The sequence below is a fragment of the Galeopterus variegatus genome, unplaced genomic scaffold (assembly GCF_000696425.1).
Source record: "Galeopterus variegatus unplaced genomic scaffold, G_variegatus-3.0.2 Scaffold78, whole genome shotgun sequence".
Lineage (NCBI taxonomy): Eukaryota > Metazoa > Chordata > Mammalia > Dermoptera > Cynocephalidae > Galeopterus > Galeopterus variegatus.
This window is the reverse complement of record NW_007726189.1, coordinates 1,136,079-1,156,873: the sequence shown is the minus strand read 5'-3', so window position 1 is coordinate 1,156,873 and position 20,795 is coordinate 1,136,079. Positions and strand designations below refer to the sequence as shown.

Sequence of the window (20,795 nt, the reverse complement as noted above, 5' to 3'; positions counted from 1 at the left end):
AAGGTCTATAATCTGGTCAGTATCTTTTTCCAGAAATACAGACCTGCTTTTCAAATACGTGTTTAGGTGCTGGCCAGTTAGCTCAGTTGGTCAGAGCAAGGTGTTGATAACACCAAGGTGAAGAGTTCAGATCCCTGTACCTCCCCGTACCAGACAGCCACAGAAAAAAGGAAAAAAAAATCTAATACCTGTTTGGCATATCTATGTAATAACCATCCTAATGGCACCTTAAACTGAATGTACCAACTTGCATTCCTCCTCTTGTTCCTCTGAAACTAGCATTTCCTTTTGAGAATCTTATTTCTAAGATTGGAAATCTGAGCTAGTTTTGATTTTTCCTTTCCTGAAACCCTGTATCTAAACAGTTATCTTAAGCTTTCTGTCTTGATACCCTAATATCTGCTCCTTCCTTCCTATTCCTGCTTCTCCCTTTCTACTGACAGGTCCTTACCTCTATTTCTATAATACCCTCCTAACTGGTTTCCCAACTTCCAGTCTGCTCCCATTACAATCTAGCCTACTAACTATACATAGGTGAATCTTCCTAAATCACAGAAGCAATCATTTACTTTCACTCCCAAAATCTCCCTTTGTGAAATAGGATAAATATAAACTCATACTTGGCATCCGAGGTTCTCTACCATACAGCATGTCATTATGTTTTGAGGCCTACATATCACTCTCTATTCTTCAGTGCCCGAGGTTGCAAATGAGTGGCTCCACAAAGCCAGAGCTAAACCCACACAATGACTTTAAAAATGCTGAATTATCTGCTTATTTCAAATTAGTTGCTAACATTTATACACTGGAAGGTTTCATATAAAAATCTAGATTCTGGCTTCTCATGAAAAGATGAAATATCTGGCAACTTTGGACTTACATGGCACAAAGGGCTGAAGCTAGGCAGCCAGTGCCCTTTTATATGGAGAAACATGCCCTAGTTCACCACAGCCTTGACCTGATGGGTGTCACTCAATCTGGTACGGGCTTGGTGCTTGCAGACATGTGATTTATGGTGCTTGCTCCAGCCAAGTGCATCATTTCCCAAATGCATAGTATATCTTTACTTGTGTTTTTCCCATCTTTCTAGAAATGCCCTCTCTCTCCATTTTTCCTGTCTTTAAGGCCCATTTCAAACACCACATCTTCCATGATGCTTTCTCTGACGATCCCTGCTGGGTGTTACTACCCCATTTCTGAAACTCTCTTCCACCCTGTGGTTCCTTTGCAGGTTGTAGCCCACCCTCCTCGGGATCACAGTCATTGGTATTCTTGTTTGCTCCCTATTTCTCATACTTCTCTCCGCTCTCAGGCTTTCTCAAGTGGGGGTTTTCCTCTTGACCTAGACCTTTCTCCTCCTGCCCATGGAGATGGAGCAAGTCTCTCCCCACCTCCTTTCTCCTTGGGGATCTGCCTGTCTAGACAGTGAAGAGACCCTGCTCTTCTCAGCGGTAAAGGCCCTAATGCAGCATGTGAGCCTGAGGCCATCCGGCCTGTGTTGTTTGCCTGGTTCTGAAGGTCAGCATCAGGAGGCCTATTGTTGACACACATCTAAGGCAGGATGTCCATTCCAGGTTTTATCAGCAAATCAAGCTAGTATTTTCATCTTCATCTTCTTGAATACTTATCTCACAACTGTTTCCAAATCGAAGCAGGGAAACAGAGGGGTTCTTATTGACCCCCTTCTAACCCCAACAATAAATCTCATTCCCAATAAGGACTCCTTGAATCTGCAGCTGCTAGCAAAGTTTATTGCATAGACAGGCACTCAAAAACATTCATCAGATTGAATCAAAAGATATAATCAATGTCCATAAAATTAACGGAATATAATTTCTCTTATGCTTGTATTCCAATAAACTATAATTTAAATGTCTCTTTGTGATGTTAATAAAATACAAAGTATTCCACATATAAAATATTTATTTCCTATTTACATTTCCATTTTTTGTAAATCATTGTGCATCATGTTACATATTGGGAAAAAAAAGAAAAAGGAAATATAAACCTTAAAAATCGGTGAGGAAAGCATCACACTGTATGGTATTTATCAGCAGTCTCGTAGGTCTCGTTCCTTGTCCTTTTTTGATTTTCTGGCTGTTTCCTGACGAATGGTATTATATTCTAATATGGCCATCTTGGAGAGTCTCTGTAAGTACTGAGACGGTGCTCCAGTGAGAGGATCGCTGAAGCTAGAACCTGGGGATGTGGGGAATCAGCTATTAAAATTAAATTAAGCACACATAAATAACATTCTATAAAACACAGTGTAAGTGAAATATTTGTTCCACAAGTGACTTTTAAAAACTAATAGTTCTTCATATGACACATACTTTGAATTAGAAATGCCAGTGCTTACTTTCTAAAATGACTGTGATGGCAAGTCATGTCACAAAATATTAAGTAAGGAAAAAAAAAACAAATTTAATGCTTGTATTAAATTATGTAAAATTAAATCTGAGTCTGTAATATGCTACTGAAAACATGTGATGGCTGTGGAATTTATTCCAGGCACAATCTCCACAAAAAATTAACTCATTTCATACTTTACATGCTTATTAAGTTATTTTTTCTAAATAAAATCACTTATCATAAGTGCTAAGTGAAGTAACATAGTAAAATTGTAAAGTAAAATAAATTATTCCCTTAACTGAAACAGCATTAATCAAACTTCTATTATTGGGTGGTAATAATAATAATGATAGATAATATTTATTAAATGATCTTTGTCAAGTGCTTTACATCTATTTCATCTACATGTTATCTTGGATTACAGATTTTAAAAAGACGATTTAAGGAGGCTAAGTAACTTGCCCAAAGCCGCATGCCTAATATCCATCAGAAGCAGGATTCAAAACTGTTTATCAAACTCAAAGTTTCCATGTAATCACTACATATTGCCCCTAAATATGTAAATATGTATAAATACTTTTATTTATTTATTTATTTTTATAAAGATGACCGGTAAGGGGATCTTAACCCTTGACTTGGTGTTGTCAGCACCACGCTCAGCCAGTGAGCGAACCGGCCATCCCTATGTGGGATCCGAACCCGGGGCCTTGGTGTTATCAGCACCGCACTCTCCTGAGTGAGCCACGGGCCGGCCCCATATAAATACTTTTATTTAGAAACATACAAGGCTTAGAAGATAATCCAGTAACTCAAGTATTGCTTTAAAATACTACTATTTAACTTCACTTCAAATAATTTTAAGTGATAAAAAAATGACTATTCTCCAATGTGGTGGTTGTTTTGTTTTGTTTTGTTTATGGGTGTAACATGAGCGACAAGTTCAGAGAGAGAGTTGAGAATATGACCAGGACTCCTGTTCTTAGTGGGGCAATGGACCTGATACTTTAAAAGGCCCTCTGGCAACAAAATAACTAGATTCTAGACATTAAGCAAACCTGAAAAAACTTCCAAGAATTCGTATCATACAGACAAAGGCAATTAAGTTAGAAGTTGTTAACAATAAGATAAATTAAAAATTCTCAAATATTTAGAAATTTATACACACATTATAAATTTTTCATTAGTCAAAAAGAAATCATAACGAGCATTAAAAGTACTTGTAACTAAATGATAAAGAAAATATCACAAAACTTGTTAATACAGCAAAAGTTGTACATAGATTTATAACCTAAAATTCCTATGTAAGAAAAGAAGTTTGAAAATGTATAAGCTATAAGATATACATTAGGAAAAGAGTAAATCCAAATAACACAGGGAAAAAAGATAGTACAGGAAAGAAATCAATGAAGTAGAAAACAAAGTTACAATAAAGAAGGGTTTTTTTAAAAAAAGACAAAATTTCTTCACTGGAAAGACTAATAAAAAAGAAAAGCCTCTGGTGAGATTAATCAAGAAAAAAAGAAAGAAGGCATATAATATTAAGAAAAGGCGAACAGGATTACAGATAGAAAAAATACTAAACTTTATGCCAATAAATTTTAAAACTTCTACAAAAATTTCTAGAAAACATAACTTACCAAAACTGACTGAAGAATTAGAATGCTTTAAGAGTCCTAAAATTAAAATGACTGAATCAATATTAAAAGATTCTTCCAAAGAAAACAAGTAACCCAACTGACTTTACAAATGAATTCTGCTAGACTTTCAAGGGAGAGATCATCCCAATTTTAGGTCATATCTTTCAGAGAATAGAAAGAAAGGGACTACTCTCCAATTCACTCCATGAGGCCACTATAATCTTGACACTGAATCGAGACAAGGACAAAACAGAAAGAAAAATTAGTGGCAATCTCACTCACTAACATAAATCAAAAATCCCAAATGACATATTAGCAAATTAAATATGACAGTACATAAAAAAGGCAATAAATCATTCCTAGATTGGGTGTATCTCAGGAGTGCAAGAGTACCTTAACATTCCAAAATATACAAATGTTATTCTTCACATTAAAAATTTAAACAAAAAAATTATATGATTACTTTAACCAATTAAGGAAAATTATATGATAAAATTCAACTTCAGCTTATATTTTTAAAAATTCTTAGCAAATTAAAGTTAAAGGGGACTTCGTTAACTTCATAAAGGATAGCTACTCAAAACCTATAGTGAACATCATTCTTAATGAGAAAACATTAAAGGCATACCCTTTAAAACCAGAAACAAGTCAAATATGCCTACTACTCATTTATATTCAGCATTGTATTTGTGGTTCTAGCCAGCTTAGTAAGATAAAAAAATAAATAAAGGTATAGGATTTATAAAGGAAGGAATAAAATTGACATTATTTACAGATGATTATGATAATCTACATAGACAATCCAAAATAATCTATATATTGATTACAAGAAATAGACTTTAGCAAGGTGAATAGCTATAAGATCAAATTGCAAAAACTAACTACATTTCCAAATACCTGTAGTAGAAAGTTAGAAATTGTAATTTAAAAAGAATTGTGGTAGATTACTAATCAACCTCCCAAAACTGTTTCCTCCTTCCATAACAGAATTTTAACTGGGCACATGGTCATCCAGGTATAGATTACATTTCTCAGCTTGTTTTAGAGCTAAGCATAGCCTTGTTACTAAGTTACTTAACAGAAATAAATTTCTATTGTTTATAAGCTACCAAGTTTATAGTATGCTGTTATAGCAGCCCAAACAGACTAAAACACTTGGATCATTTTTAGGTCTCCTTCTGTTGTCTGTTTCTTCTCTTGGTTTTTGTCACTCTTCTGTGTCTGGTAGGTTTTGATTATATGCTAGACACTGTGTATAAAAACCCGTGAGAGTCTGGTTCATCTTATAGTCCTCCAGAGAGAATTTGATTTTCTTCTGGAAGGCAGGTCACTGTAATCCAGTCAAGACTGGGTTTTAGTTTTTTTAAAAAAGCCAGTCTATTCTTGGCATGCCTTTATTTATAGTGTGTAGCCCTTCAGAAGTTTCAGCTGAAAGCCTGGGTTGTTTATCAAAGGGACTCTGTCTTGGCAGGCCTTAAACTCCTACCTCTGTCTCCACAGCAAATGCTGAGTTACTGAAATCTCTACTCAGTTCGATAGCCTTCTAGAAGCTGTTTTCTGCTTGATTTCCTTATATATTGACTAGTACACAACCACTTGGGAATAGACAAACACTTGGAGAAGAAATTTCTCACAGAACGGATTTTGAGCTCACTTCTCTTTGGTCATTCCTCCAGAATCCTAGCCTCTCAAGTCCTGTCTGCTGGTAAAGTTGGCCTGAAATAAGTTATTCTGTTATACCTAGAGGTGGAAGTTCTCAGGATCATTCTTTAAAAGGTATAACTATTGAAATAGATGACAGCTACCACAGTGATCTTTTTAAAACACATTAAAATCACCCTTTTGTTAAAATCATGCCATAGCCCTTCATTTCATCAGAGTTAAATACAAAGTACTGTCTAAGGCCCTATGTGATCAAACAGTCCATTATTTCTCTTTCCTCATCTTCTACTGTTTAGCCACACTGGACTCCTGATGTTCTTCCAACACACCAGGCACCATCCTGCCTTGGGCACCGAGAGAATAACTTAAATCCCTCAACTCTTTCAAGTCTTTGCTCAAATATTACCCTTTCAGTTAAATCTACTCCGGTTGCCCTATTTAAAACTGCAAATCACCCTTCTCTACCCAGATCTCCCGATTTCCCTTACCTGGCTCTATTTTTTGTTGCTGTTGTTGCTATTGCACTTACCTTCTAATATACTACACAATGGACTTATTTGTTATATTTAGTGTGTGCTGGCTACGTTCTCTCACTAGAATGTAAGCTCTTCTAGGGCAAGGATCTTTGTTTCGTTCAGTGATATACCCAAAGCCCAAGCACCTAAGACAATGCCTGGCACATAGTAGATATTCAATTCATATTTGGTGAATAACTAAATGAACTGCTTTCTTGTATGACTCTGAAGGGAAAAATATTTCAACATATATTTACTGAAGACTCAATTTGTTGCAGAAACTGGTGTAAGCACTACAGAGATACAAAGGTTAATAAGACACAGTACCCACCCTGAAAGCCATAAAGTTGGCCTATTAGAAAATAGGCAGGCAAATATTCATTTGGACCAAGATGCAAACAAATGTATTTTGTTCTAATTGACATTTATGTTTTTAGTTTATGCTGCCTATTGATTACAGAAGCTGTTTATAATATATGGAAATTCAGAGAAAGGAAATATACAAGGAAAAGTTCATGAACATTTAACCTTATGAACTTCCATAGACTGAACTTGCAAAGATTCTAACAAGTCAATTATGGTTGCTACCAACAATGTCAACAGAGGCCTTACTTAGTAATTTTAGGTTTTGTTGTTTGTTGGGAGGTGTGCTATTAACTCCATTAGTCCATACATGCAAAATCATGGAAGTGATGAATGTATTAGAAGAAAGAATGTATTAGATGAATGTTTTAGATTGTATTAAAAAATCTTAAACTTGGGCCGGCCCGGTGGCGCACTGGAGAAGTGCACCGCTTGGGAGCGCGGCGGCGCTCCCGCTGAGGGTTCGGATCCCATGTGGAGACCAGTTCCCGCTCACTGGCTGAGCGTGGTGCGGGCGCAACACCGAGGGTTGCGATCCCATTGCCGGTCCCCGGTACAGGCGCAAAAAGGAAAAAAAAAAAAATCTTAAACTAGTAAGGAAATATTTGTTGCACATAGTAAAGGGTGAATCATTTGATAGTCCGAAGGACAAATAACAAATAACATATAATGTTAAAGTTATTACGCTTAGGAAAAAAGTTATTATGCGCAGTGGTTCTCAACTGGGGGTGATTTTGCTCCCCTGGAGACATTTGGCAATATCTAGAGACATTTTTGATTTTCAGGACTTGGTGCGTGCTAGTGACATCTAGTGCGTAGAGATCATGGATGCTGTTAAACATCCTGCAATGCACAGGACAGACTCCACAACAAAGAATTATCTGGTCCAAAGTGTTAATATTGTTACTGCTGAAAAACCCTGGCTTGAACAATAATCAACAAAAGATAAGAAAATGTAATTGACAAAATGGAAAACTTTTTACTACAAAGCTCAAGAATCCTTACCATTAACTTCGGGTAAAATTACTTCAGGAAATGACTAAGAGTTTATTGTAGAACTTAAACACTAGATGTATGCATTATGTCACATGCCATATATTCTTCTTTTGGTCTAATGTCCCCATGACTCTGTAACACATAAAAGTAAGGGATGCAGCAGCAGGTGCAAGTACAAGAACTGCTAGGAAATGCTCTGCAGTTTTACAGACACCATTAAAAAATGCAATTACCTGCCCCAACAGATCTTTCAGTGTCTATTTTTGAAAAACAAAATTTTGATCAAACATCAGACATATGGAGGTGAGAATGCCTGATTCTAAAGCTTCAAAGGAAAACTCATATTCCAAATATGGTGGAAATACACCTTGGTGCTGTAAACCCTCTTAGTCACCATGGATTTAGGAATAAATTGACTAAGAGTAGTTTTTTGGGACCCAAACTGTTGCTATACAGATAAATTTATGGAGTTGGATGTTTCAGGTACATGGAATCATGAAAAAACTAATTAGAAGAGAAGGATAGAAAGGAAAATAAAGGGAAGATGTAAAGGATCCAGGCTAAAGAGTTCATACTATATTTTGCAAGTAATGAGGAGTCATTGGTTTGTTTATTTATTTTTTTGGAAAGATTAAATTGTTTTTTGTTGTTGTTCACAATTTTTTTTAATTTATCACTGTACAATGTAGTTGATTTTTGTGTCCCTTTATCAATTCCTCCTTTCCTTCCCTCTCCCCCCTTTCAACATCATATCTGTTCACTTGTCTTAACAAGTTCAAGGAATTGTGATTGCTGTGTCTTCTCTCCACCCCCCTCATTTATTTGTTTGTATATTTATTTATTTGTTTTTATTAGCTCCCACAAATAAGTGAGAACATGTCGTATTTCTCTTTCTGTGCCTGGCTTATTTCACTTAATATAATTTTCTTCAAGTCTATCCGTGTTGCCGCTAATGCTAGTATTTCTTTTTTTTTTTTATAGCAGAGTGGTATTCTACTGTGTAGATATATACGACAGTTTCCTTACCCACTCATCTGATGATGGGCATTTAAGCTGGTTCCAACTCTTGGCTATTGTAAACAGAGCTGCAATAAATGTGGGAGTACAGGTATCCCTACAACATGATGATTTCCATTCCTCTGGGTATATACCCAGCAGTGGACTAGCTGGGTCATATCATAGATCTATCTGTAATTGTTTGAGGAACCTCCATACCATTTTCCATAAAGGCTACAACGTTTTATAGTCCTACCGACAGTGTAGGAGGTTTCCTTTTTCTGCACAACCTCACCAGCATTTCTCATTCTCAGTATTTTGGATATTAGCCAGCCTGACTGGAGTGAGATGGTATCTCAAAATGGTTTTGGTTTGCATTTCCCAGATGCTGAAAGATGTTGAGGATTTTTTCATGTGTCTGTAGGCCATTTGTATATCTTCCTTTGAGAAATGCCTATTCAGCTCCTTTGCCCATTTTTTAATTGGGTTACTTGTTTTTTTGCTGTTAAGTTGTTTGAGTTCCTTGTATATTCTGGATATTAATCTTTTGTCAGACGTATACTTTACAAATATGTTCTCCCACTCTGTTGGTTGTCTTTTCACTCTGTTAATTGTTTCTTTTGCTGTGCAAAAGCTTTTTAGCTTGATATAATCCCATTTGTTTATTTTTCCTCTGGTTGCCTGTGCTTTTGGGGTAGTATTCATGAATCTGTACCCAATCCTACTTACTGGAGTGTTTCCCCTACGTTTTCTTTAGGGAGTTTCATTGTTTAAGAACATATACTTAATTCTTTAATCCCTTTTGAGTTGACTTTGGTATATGGTCAGAGGTACAGGTCTAGTTTCATTCTCCTACATATGAATGTCCTATTTTCCCAGCACCATTTACTGAAGAGGCAGTCTCTTCCCCAGTGTGTGGTCTTGGTGCCTTTGTTGATGATCAAATGGCTATTGGTATATGGGTTGATATCTGGATTCTCCATTCTGTTCCATTGGTCTGTGTGTCTGTTTTTATGCCAGTACCATGCTGTTTTGGTTACTATAGCTTTGTAATATAGTTTAAAGTCAGGTAGTCTTATGTCTCCAGCTTTTTTTTTTTCCTCATGTTTTCTTTGGCTATTCATGATCTTTTGTTATTCCATATAAATGTTAGGATTGCTTTTTCCATTTCTGAGAAGAATGTCATTGGAATTTTGATGGGGATTTCATTGAATCTGTAGATTACTTTGGGTAGTATGGACATTTTCACAATGTTAATTCTTCTAATCCAAAAGCATGGGATATCTTTCCATCTTCTTGTGTCCTTTTAATTTCTCTCAACAGTGGTCTGCAGTTCTTATCATAGAGATTTTTCACATCCTTGGTTAACTTTATTCCTAAGTTTTTATTTTTTTGGTGACTTGTAAATTGGCTAGCTTTCTTGATTTCTTTTGCTTCTTGTTCATTGCTGGAGTATAGAAATGCTACTGATTTTTGCATGTTAATTTTGTATCCTGCAACTTTGCTGAAATCATTTAGTAACTCTAAGAGGTTTTTTATAGAGCCTTTAGGATGTTCTATATATAGGATCATATCATCTTCAAACAGGGACAGTCTGACTTCGTCTTTTCCAAACTGGATACCCTTTATTTCCTTCTCTTCCTTGATTGCTCTGGCTAGTACTTCCAACACTTTGTTGAATAGGAGTGGTGAGAGTGGACATCCTTGTCTAGTTCCTGTTCTTAAGGGAAAAGCTTTCAACTGTTCCCCATTCAGGATGATATTGATAGTGGGTTTCTCACATATGGCTTTAAGTGTGTTGAGATACTTTCTTTCTATATCCAATTGATAGTCTTTATCATGAACGATTGTTGAATTTTTGTCATATGCTTTTTTAGCATCTATAGAGATTATCATATGGTCTTTGTCTTTGCTTTTATTGATGTGGTGTATCACATTTATTGATTTGCTTATGTTGAACCAAACTTGCATCCCTGGGATGAATCCTACTTGATCATGGTGTATAATTTTATGTATGTGTTGATGTATTCTATTCACTAGTATTTTATTGAGAATTTTTTCATCTATATTCATCAAAGATATTGGCCTGTAGTTTTCTTTTTTTGTTGTATCTTTGTCTGGTTTTGTTTTGGGGTTGATGTTTGCCTCATAGAATGAGTTTGGGAGAATGGCCTCTGTTTCAATTTTTTGGACTAGTTTGTAGAGAATTGGTATTAATTCTTCTTTAAAGGTTTTGTAGAATTCTGCAGTGAAGCCATCGGTCCTGCACTTTTCTTTGTTGGGAGACTGATGATAACAGCTTCAATCTCCTTGATTGTTATTGGTCTGTTCAGATATTATGTTTTTTTGGCTCAGTCTTGGCAGGTTATGTGTGTCCAGAAATTTATCTATTTCCTCCAGATTTTCAAATTTCTTGGCATATAGTTTTTTTATAGTAGCCTCTAATGATTCCTTGTATTCCTGAGGTATCAGTTGTAATATCACCTTTTTCATTTCTAATTTTTGTTATTTGTTTCTTCTCTCTTCTTTTTTTAGTTAGTCTTGCTAATGATTTATCACTTTTATTTATCTTTTCAAAAAACCAACTTTTTGTTTCATTGATCTTTTGTATCATTTGGGGGGTTTCTATTTCATTTAGTTCTACTCTGATCTTAATTATTTCTGTCTACTAACTTCGTGTTTGGATTGTTCTTGTTTTTCTAGTTCTTTAAGGTGAAGTGTTAGGTTACTTGCTGTATTAGTCCATTTCTGCTGCCTATAACAAAATACTTGAAACTAGGAGATTTATAAAGAAAAATGAAATTTATTGCTTACCATTTCTTAGGCTGGGAAGTCCAAAGTCCATCAGGTGGTGGCAACAGTGAGCCAGGGGTCTCACATTGCAAGATGGTGGAAGCAGAGAGAGCAGAGAGAAAGAACAAGACAGACTCTCCTCTTCTTTTAAAGCCCTCAGAACCATGCCCTTGACCACCATTTTTAATCCATTCACTACAGCATTGTCCTACAATCCAATCACCTCTTTAAGCCTCCACCTTTCAATTACCAGAATAGGATTTCCCACCCTCTTAAAAGTCACAGTGGGAGAAATAAAACTTGTGGGACACAATTCAAGCTTCAGGGAGTTTGGGGGGGACATAATTCAATCCCCTACACTTGCCATCTTTCCATTCTTCTGAAGTAAGCATTTAATGCAATAAATTTCCCCCTTAGTACTGCTTTCACAGTATCCCACAGGTTTTGGTATGATGTCATTATTATCATTAGTTTCAGTAAATTTTTTGATTTCTTGTTTAAATTCCTCTTGGACCCATATGTTATTGAGTAGAATATTCTTTAATTTCCATGAATTTGTATAGTTTTCAGAGTTTTGTTTGTTATTGATTTCTATTTTTAATCCATGATGGTCCAAAAAAATACATGGAATAATTCCAATTTTTTTAATTTGTTGAGACTTGATTTGCGACCTAACATGTGGTCTATCCTGGAGAATGTTCCATGTGCTGATGAGAAGAATGAATATTCTGAGGTTGTTGGGTGGTATGTTCTGTAGATATCTGCCAAGTCCAGCTGGTCTAAAGTGTTGTTTAGATCTTGTGTTTCTCTGTTGATTTTTTGCCTAGATGATCTGTCCAATGTTGACAGTGGAGTTTTCAAGTCCCCTACTATTATGATATTACTGTCTATATCTTTCTTTAGGTCTAATAGTGTTTGCTTTATAAATCTGGTGGCTCCAATGTTGGGTGCATATATACTTATGACTATGTCTTCTTGTTGTTATGTCTTCTTATATGTCTTGGTCCTTTTATCATTATATAGTGGCTTTCTTTATCTCTTTTTATAGTTTTTGATTTAAAGTTTATTTTGTCTGATATAAGAATAGCTACTTCAGCTTGTTTTTCATTTCTATTTGCATGGTATATCTTTTTCCATCCTTTCACTCTTAGTCTATGTGCATCTTTACAGGTGAGGTGAGTCTCTTGAAGGCAGCATATTGTTGGGTCTATCTTTTTAATCCAATTATTCAGTCTGTGTCTTTTGAGTGAGGAATTTAATCCATTTACATTAAGAGTTATTATTGAAAGGTGTTGATTTACTCCTGGCATTTTATTGATTTTTATTTGGATGTTTTAAACATCTTTTGTTCCTTTCGTTCTGATTTACTATTTGTTTTCTGTGTTTGTTGGTTTCTTGGGATGGTAGATAAACTGTATTTCTCTTTATTGTTAGCATTTTTATTTTACTGGTAGGATTTATTCTTTCTTTGGTATTCATGGTTGCTGTGCTTGTTTTTCAGGTACCAGACCCAGTACTCCCTTGAGAATTTCTTGTAAGGCTGGTCATGTGGTACAGAACTCCCACAGTTTTTGTTCGTCTGAGAAATATACTATTTGTCCTTCATTTAGGAAGGATAGCTTTGCTGGGTAAAGTATTTTCAGCTGGCAATTTTTGTCTTTTAGTATTTTGAATATATCATCCCATTCTCTTCTGGCTTTTAGGGTTTCTGATGAAAAGTCTGATTTTAGTCTGATAGGTGACTTGATACTTCTCTCTTGCAGCTTTTAAGATTCTCTTTTTGTCTTTGAGTTTTGCCAGTTTGACTATAACATGTCTTGGAGAGGACCTTTTGGGTTGAATATGTTTGGGGATCTTTGAGCCTCCTGAATCTGAAGGTCTGTATCTCTCCCTACACCTGGGAAGTTTTCTGCTATTATTTCATTGAATATGTTTTCAATGCCATTTCCCTTTTCCTTCCCTTCTGGAACACCGATGATTCAGGTATTTGAGCACTTAAGGTTGTCTGCTATCTTTCTTAGATTTTCTTCAATTTTTGAAATTCTTTTTTCTTTTCTTTTGTCCACCTGTGTTATTTCAAACAGGCAGTCTTCAAGGTCAGAAATTCTCTTGTTTTAGTTTGTTGATTAAGCTCTCTGTCGTGTTTTTTATAAATGAATCCTTCAGCTCTGCAAGTTCTGCTACATTCTTTTTCAGGACATTGATTTCTTTGTACATTTCCTCTTTCAGGTCCTGTATACTTTTTCTCATTTTGTTGTGTTGTCTAACTGAGTCTTCTTGTATCTCATTTAGTTTCCTTAGAATTTTTGCTTGAAATTCCTTGTCAGTCCTTTCAAGGACTTCCTGTTCTATAGGATCTAGAACTTGAGAGTTATTATATTCCTTTGGTGGTATCATACTTTTGTTGCAGTGTTGAGTATTTCAAAGGTCAGAGACGCAAAACAAGATGACCAGTTTGCAGTCTACCAAAATGGCCCAAGTGAGAGGTGATGAAGGCTTATCCCAGGGTCCTGAGATTATAAAGGTGTATAATACACACACACACACACACACACACACACACACACACAATTATATATATATTATATATATAATGAGCCACTAAGTATATAAGGTATATATATGTGTGTGTGTTACATATATAACACAAACTATTGTATGTAATGAACATCCACTAAATTTATAAAATAAATAAAGCTTTAAAAAGCAGTAATGGGCCAGCCTGTGGCTCACTCGGGAGAGTGTGGTGCTGATAACACCAAGGCCACGGGTTCGGATCCCATATAGGGATGGCCGGTTTGCTCACTGGGTGATCGTGGTGCTGACAACACCAAGTCAAGGGTTAAGATCCCCTTACCGGTCATCTTTTTAAATAAAAAAAAAAAGCAGTAATAAAACAAAGACAATTAATCAATGGAAAGAAAGGAAGTTTAAAAAAAAAAAAGTAAGTATGCAAGATCCTGACAAGACATGTGGTGGCAAAAAAGGATGAGCCAGCTTACTTTTTGGTTTCTCCTGAAGTGGTACCATGGTGCATGTCTCCTTAGTCTTCTTTATCCTAAAGATTACATATTATCATTAAATCACCGTACATAAATACAGAAAACATTAAATGATACAATAAGGGGAAAGTAGCCTACTTTTAGTGAACCTTATTTTTTGAATGACACCACATTGAAATCAAATAAATGTTAAAAAAAGAAAATTCTGTCCATCATAACTAACCCAATCAGAAGAAGATAGGAACCAACTCAATATTCTGTTTTTTCCTAGAAAATTTTACCAGTGGAAGAATGCTGTGTCTAACTCTTCCCACGGATCTTTATCATAACTCTTACTAGTCATGACTCAGGCAATGTCAGGAGGAAAGGAATCAAGATTAACAGAGTTTCTGGATGTCTCAGATACCAACTATCATCTATTTATACACTTTTTACCTATTAATCACCACAATCTGAATCTTGTCATAATTGACTTTTGTTCCTACTGGAATAGACCTAGATAATAAGTAGGTTATCATTTTCATGATAATAATATTATCATTAAACACATTATGACTGAATCTGCTGTGTGTGAGATAATCAATAATAAGAACTCCAAATTTATTGTAACTTCTATATTAAACTTTAAAAGGCAACAGTAACTTTTAAATACTTTTCACCTCTAGGATTATTATTGTGAGTTATATTACCAGAGTGTGCTTTAAGATTCACTAAAAATTTTTAATTACCATTAAAAAATTAGGAAAAATATTTGACTTTTATCCGAGTTTTAAAATCAAATATCCAAATATGGAGGGGAAAAAAAGAGGATAAGGAGTTGTACATAAAAAAGACAAAAATGAGTACTTCCCTGCTTTGCCAAGACTGTTCTTTCTCAGGGTGCTGTGCAATATGCAGAGGAGGGTAAAATACTTGTAGGCGACTTGACATGTTCTCCCTGGAAAGGCTAAAATAAAGACACTCATTTCAAAGTCAGGAAAGAACTAATATTTATATTTGCCAAGCCCTTCATTTACATTATGTCACTTAGCCATCACAATTCTTTATATAAGAACGCTTGTCATAATACGAATAAAATGTATTCATCTTATCCTTCATTGACTTAAGTAAATTCACACTCAAGTCCATGTAAAACATTTAGAAATAATTTCACAAACAGCCCAATCACAAATAATAAACAAAAATAAAAAAGAACTGAAATAGGGTAGAAACAATAGGAAGCAAAATAAAGACTCAAAATTAAGAGGTAGAATGGGCTAATTCGGGGGGTCCTTTCCAGGCTTCCAGCTTCTTGAAGATGATCACATATATTAAGGAAGGGTAACAAGCCTGGTCCATACTGACACAAAGTCCACTGCCACAGGCGCCCTACACACTCTTACCCCCTCCCCACAGGGCACTGGGACCCCTCATGAAAATGACAAGAGTAAGTCGAGTGTCGGGGACACAGGTGTCCTGGTAATGATGTAAACCAACTGTCCTTAAAGTATGTTTTATATTCTTGTTTGAAATGGTCCTTCTTTATGTTTTCCTGCCATCCCTCCTATTTGATTTAAGTTACCATCTACTCTGCGAGCAACTCACTCTCTTCTACCATCTCTGATTTTGCCTTATTTTATTATAATCTTACTTCAGAAAGAGTAATTTTGCTTTTTTAGATAATACTAAAAATGATGACAAAGCCTATATGTATGACATTGGTGATCGTGGTGTTATCCATATAACTGAAGAAGTCAAAGCAACTTAAGAGTCCAACAATAGGAAATACTTAAATAAACTGTGGATCCATCAGTGAAATATGTGGCTCGTAAGACTGAAGATTACATAATGACATGAAAAAAATGTATATATGTAATATTATGTTTTTTAAAAGGCAGAATAAAAAATTGTAAGTATTCTAAAATCACAACTAAAATAAAATCCATGAAAATAAAGGACAGAAGAGAACACCCAACAATAAAAATGGACATGTTCGGTTGAGGAGATTATCAAGTAATTGTTTTTCTTTTTTCCCAAATTTTCTGCAAAGTTCCTACTTTTTTCATAACTTAAATAAAAATTATTCATAACTTCATTTTTAACATGTTCTAGTTCTTCATTACCAGAATTTATATGAAGAGTACTTAACAAGAACAATAATACTAGTTGGAAAACTCAAGAAATGTATTCCAAAGCTCCAAACAGTTGTGCTATGCATAACTGGATTATTTTATTTTATTTTATTTTTATTTTAACGTTTAATAAAGCAGGAAGATAATATGAAAACATAAATCCTCCTCTAAAGAAAGTTGCAACTCAGAATGCTATAAGTGCTTTATTTTATTTTTAGGCTGGCAAGGTGAACAAGTATTAGACATTCAATAAATATCTGGTGAATAAATAAATAAACCAGAAACTGAATACAATATGAGACTATCTCACAACTTACAGATCCCTTTGGAGAAAGGGGTTTTCTTTAAATGGCATGTCAGTCGGTCTGACTTACAGTGGGAAAGGTATTTATAATGTTTCTAAATGCCAGTATTCAAAGTCGGGGAGACTTTTCTGGTTAAAAAATTCATTTTGTGGTATGGAGGTTCCTCAAACAGCTGAAGATAGATCTACCATACGACCCAGCTATCCCACTGCTGGGAATATACCCAAAGGAATGGAAATCATCAAGTCGAAGGTATACTTGTTTCCCAATGTTCATTGCAGCACTCTTCACAATAGCCAAGAGCTGGAATCAGCCCAAATGTCCATCATCGGATGAGTGGATACGGAAAATGTGGCATATCTACACAATGGAATACTACTCAGCTATAAAAACGAATGAAATACTGCCATTTGCAACAACATGGATGGACATTGAGAGAATCATCAAGTCGAAGGTATACTTGTTTCCCAATGTTCATTGCAGCACTCTTCACAATAGCCAAGAGCTGGAATCAGCCCAAATGTCCATCATCGGATGAGTGGATATGGAAAATGTGGTATATCTACACAATGGAATACTACTCAGCTATAAAAATGAATGAAATACTGCCATTTGCAACAACATGGATGGACCTTGAGAGAATAATATTAAGTGAAACGAGTCAGGCAGAGAAAAAGAAATACCACATGTTCCCACTTATTGGTGGGAGCTAAAAATAAATTAATTAATTCACTCACATACACACACAAAAAAGAAATCCAGGGGGGAGGGGGAGAAGAAGATATAACAACTACAATCTTTTGAAGTTGTTACAACAAGCAAACGGAAAGGACATTCTTGGGTGGGAGGGGGGAGAGAGAGGAGGAAGGGAGGTTTCGGTGATGGGCCATAATAACCAACTACATTGTATATTGACAAAAATTAAAATTAAAAAAAAAATTCATTTTGGATAGTTAATGCAGGGTCGTAATTAGGCCCCCACACTACTTAAGTCAAACTAGAAATGAAACACAAGGTTCTATATCCCGGGTACGGAAACCTGTTAATATTGCAGAGTTAATTTTTTTTTGGGGGGGGGCACTGGTTGGTATGAGGATCTGAACCCTTGACGTTGGTGTTATAAACTGCACTCTAATCAACTGAACTAACTGGCCAGCCCTGAGAGTTAACTTTTAATTGCTAAAAATTCCAGTGCTCTCATTGACATGTTGTAGGATAGGGTAATCAAAATTTTAAAATCCTTTCTGGTGATGTCACTTGAAAACAGAAAAGTGCCCACTTGTCAAACTGAATAAAATGGCTAACTTAGATTTAAAAAATTAAATTCTTTATTTAAAAATATGAGCAGGTAAGAATTAGATTCGCAAGTCAGAAAAACCCCTACATTCAGCAGTATTACTACAAATAAATATTCATCAAAAGAGAATTGAACAGCAGTGATCTACCTGACTGGAGGCGTCTCAGTGTCAGCACGCAGCAGTGTTTTGTGCACCTCTAGTAGAGTTGAACTTATACTTTTTTGGCAACTTTGCAGTCCTGGTAAATATGGCATTTTGACACGTTCCTTGAGCTCTTCTAGACCAAACGCTGTGGAATATTCTAATTTAAAATATTATCATAATCATCTTGATTAAATGTATACAACTTTTACTACTTACTAAAATGCATAATAAAATATACTAAATCAGTCATGAGGTAAAGAAAATTAAGCAATTGTAATTAATCTAGCATCTTTCCCAGGAGACACCTTTTCAATTCCTACCATAGGGACTACATTAAGGGGCTGATTAGAATTACAATAAGGAAAAAGGACAGTTTCACAGATCCTTCACAGTTGTTAGTTTCCTCTGTCTTCATTATATTATTTAATTAGATTTCCCAGAATATTAGATACACTCACACTGGCATGAAAATCACTTTCAAGTGTCTTGTATTATCTGCTACTTTGACGCTTTCCACTTTCCGGCTTTTACATAAATAATCAAGAGGTGTAAATATATGACCAACTGAGCTAGCAAGGAGATATAAAATAATTCTACTTCAGGAATTGATTTTAATTCTCTCCATAAAATTCCATACTGAATCTATAAATAGCAACAAAGAAGATTAAAGTCATCTACTGACCCCATATATCACTGCAAAAAGTGATAGCCAAATTATTAAAAGAAAAAAATTCAAAACAAAGGCATTAAATGGCACAAGTAGATCAAGAGGTTAAAGGGTTAGATGGTTTTTAAACACAGAGAATTTTTTTAAAGCTTTCTCTACTAAGCAAATCTAGCATAGTGACAAAAATAGTATTTAATGGGACTAGTGTTACCATATTAAATGTTCAAAAACATTTGCTATTTTGCAATCTTTGATTTTTCCTTTTTTAAAAAAAAATAGTTTCCCTTGATCAAAATACATGTACATTCTCTTTTCAACAATTAAATTTGGGGGGTAGAAGAGTGGATAAATTGGTGTCTTCTGAGTACTTTTAATGGGAACCTGCTAACAAAGCTGAAAAATAATGTAGAGCAACACTCTCAAAACCAGGAGGGATGAAATAGTTGAGTAGTTTAAATTTTGCTATTTTCAAGAAATATATCTCCATTAATAAAGCTGAACGCAGACCTCAGAATAAAGAAGAAATACAATTATAACTTGAAAGTAAGGGAGAAACTCTTAATTCACTCATGCAAGTTCTCAAACTAGTCTTTATTGAGCAACTATAGGATATATTATGCTCTCCACATAACTCACTGAAAAATAAAATTTTGGTTGAAATTATTAATTAACACACAGAGGAATTGTTAAAGATTTGGGTGTTTTAAAATATAAAAATCAATTTGATGTATTTAAAAGAAAAGAAAACACTAATTCTAAAAAGGGATGTGATCCTTTTTAGAATTAGATAGTACCGTACTGAATGTTAACAGAAGTAGTTCTTTAAAATTTGCTTCTATCATGAGCAGAAAATTATATTAATTAAGTTAATTTTAACTTGCTTCCATTTTTCTTTTCCACAAACTTATTATTCATATATAAATGTCACAGAAATTATAAAATGTCTCGACTGCTTTAAAAAATACATGTAAATTCAAGGCATTTTTATGTCTTCTTAACTAAAATATCAATAAAAATGAAGTTACCTTTCCTCATCTTTTGTGTTTCTAAAACTGCTTTCCTCCAACTACTCTCAAAAAGAAAACAACTGTCAAGGGAACTTCTGGTGACTTTAGAAGTCTCAAATTTGATTTCAGGAGGTAGAACTGACATTTTTTCTTCTTTCAACAGTGCTGATGAAAGTGATATGCTGTTCCAGATACAGGACATGAAATGCAAAAAAAAAAAAAAACAAGGTATTTAAGAGGTAAGTATTTTTTCTAATTTTTTCCCATCATTCAGGTTAAATACTAACATGCATTTAAATAAAAAGTTTACTTATAACATGTAAATACATGTTCTTGGGATTTTAAAACAAGAGGCCTTTAAGAATAAAGAAAATATTTTAATGAATTCTTTCAAATTCCAAATTATAGATATTTGGCAATATAAAAAAAATGAAAAGTCCAACAGCAAGCTATCATCTATAAGACAATAGAATGCTTAGAATTCTTTCAAAAATACTACTGTTATAAAGTGCATTAGCATCTGAAAAAAAAGACAAAATTATATGCTCTGTGGAAAATAAACATGTCCTCAAGATAGCCACTATTCTTACCCTAAACATGGACACAGAAGAATAATAAATCATGTATCCTGCTTATTTAATATATTAAATACATATTCAATTCAACCATATATATTAAGTGTCTATTTTCTGCAAGGTATTACTAAACTCTGAAAAGAATAAGTACTACCACGAACAAGATGCAAATCCTACTCTCAGAAGTCCAGTGGGAATGATAAAGCATGACAATATTATGAATTGTGTCTCCCCAGAGTTTAATGTGTTGGAGGCTTGGTCCCCACTGTGAAAATGTTAAGAGGGTGGAAAAATCTTATTATGGTAATTGAAAGGTGGGGCTGTGAAGAGGTGATTGGATTGTAGGACCACGCCATAGCAAGTGGATTAATA

At 34.8% G+C, this 20,795-nt stretch overlaps 1 protein-coding gene across 1 annotated transcript; it reads right to left on the bottom strand.

Moving 5' to 3' along the window:
* Positions 1–1,950: 1,950 nt before the first annotated feature.
* Positions 1,951–20,027, bottom strand: LOC103595570. The gene is made up of 4 exons (XM_008579000.1): positions 19,867–20,027; positions 18,178–18,331; positions 14,317–14,372; positions 1,951–2,199 (listed from the first exon to the last, which is right to left on the bottom strand). Exons 1-4 carry the CDS (start codon positions 19,991–19,993, stop codon positions 2,051–2,053), a joined length of 486 nt encoding a protein of 161 aa, XP_008577222.1. The 5' UTR covers positions 19,994–20,027; the 3' UTR covers positions 1,951–2,050.
* Positions 20,028–20,795: the final 768 nt, after the last annotated feature.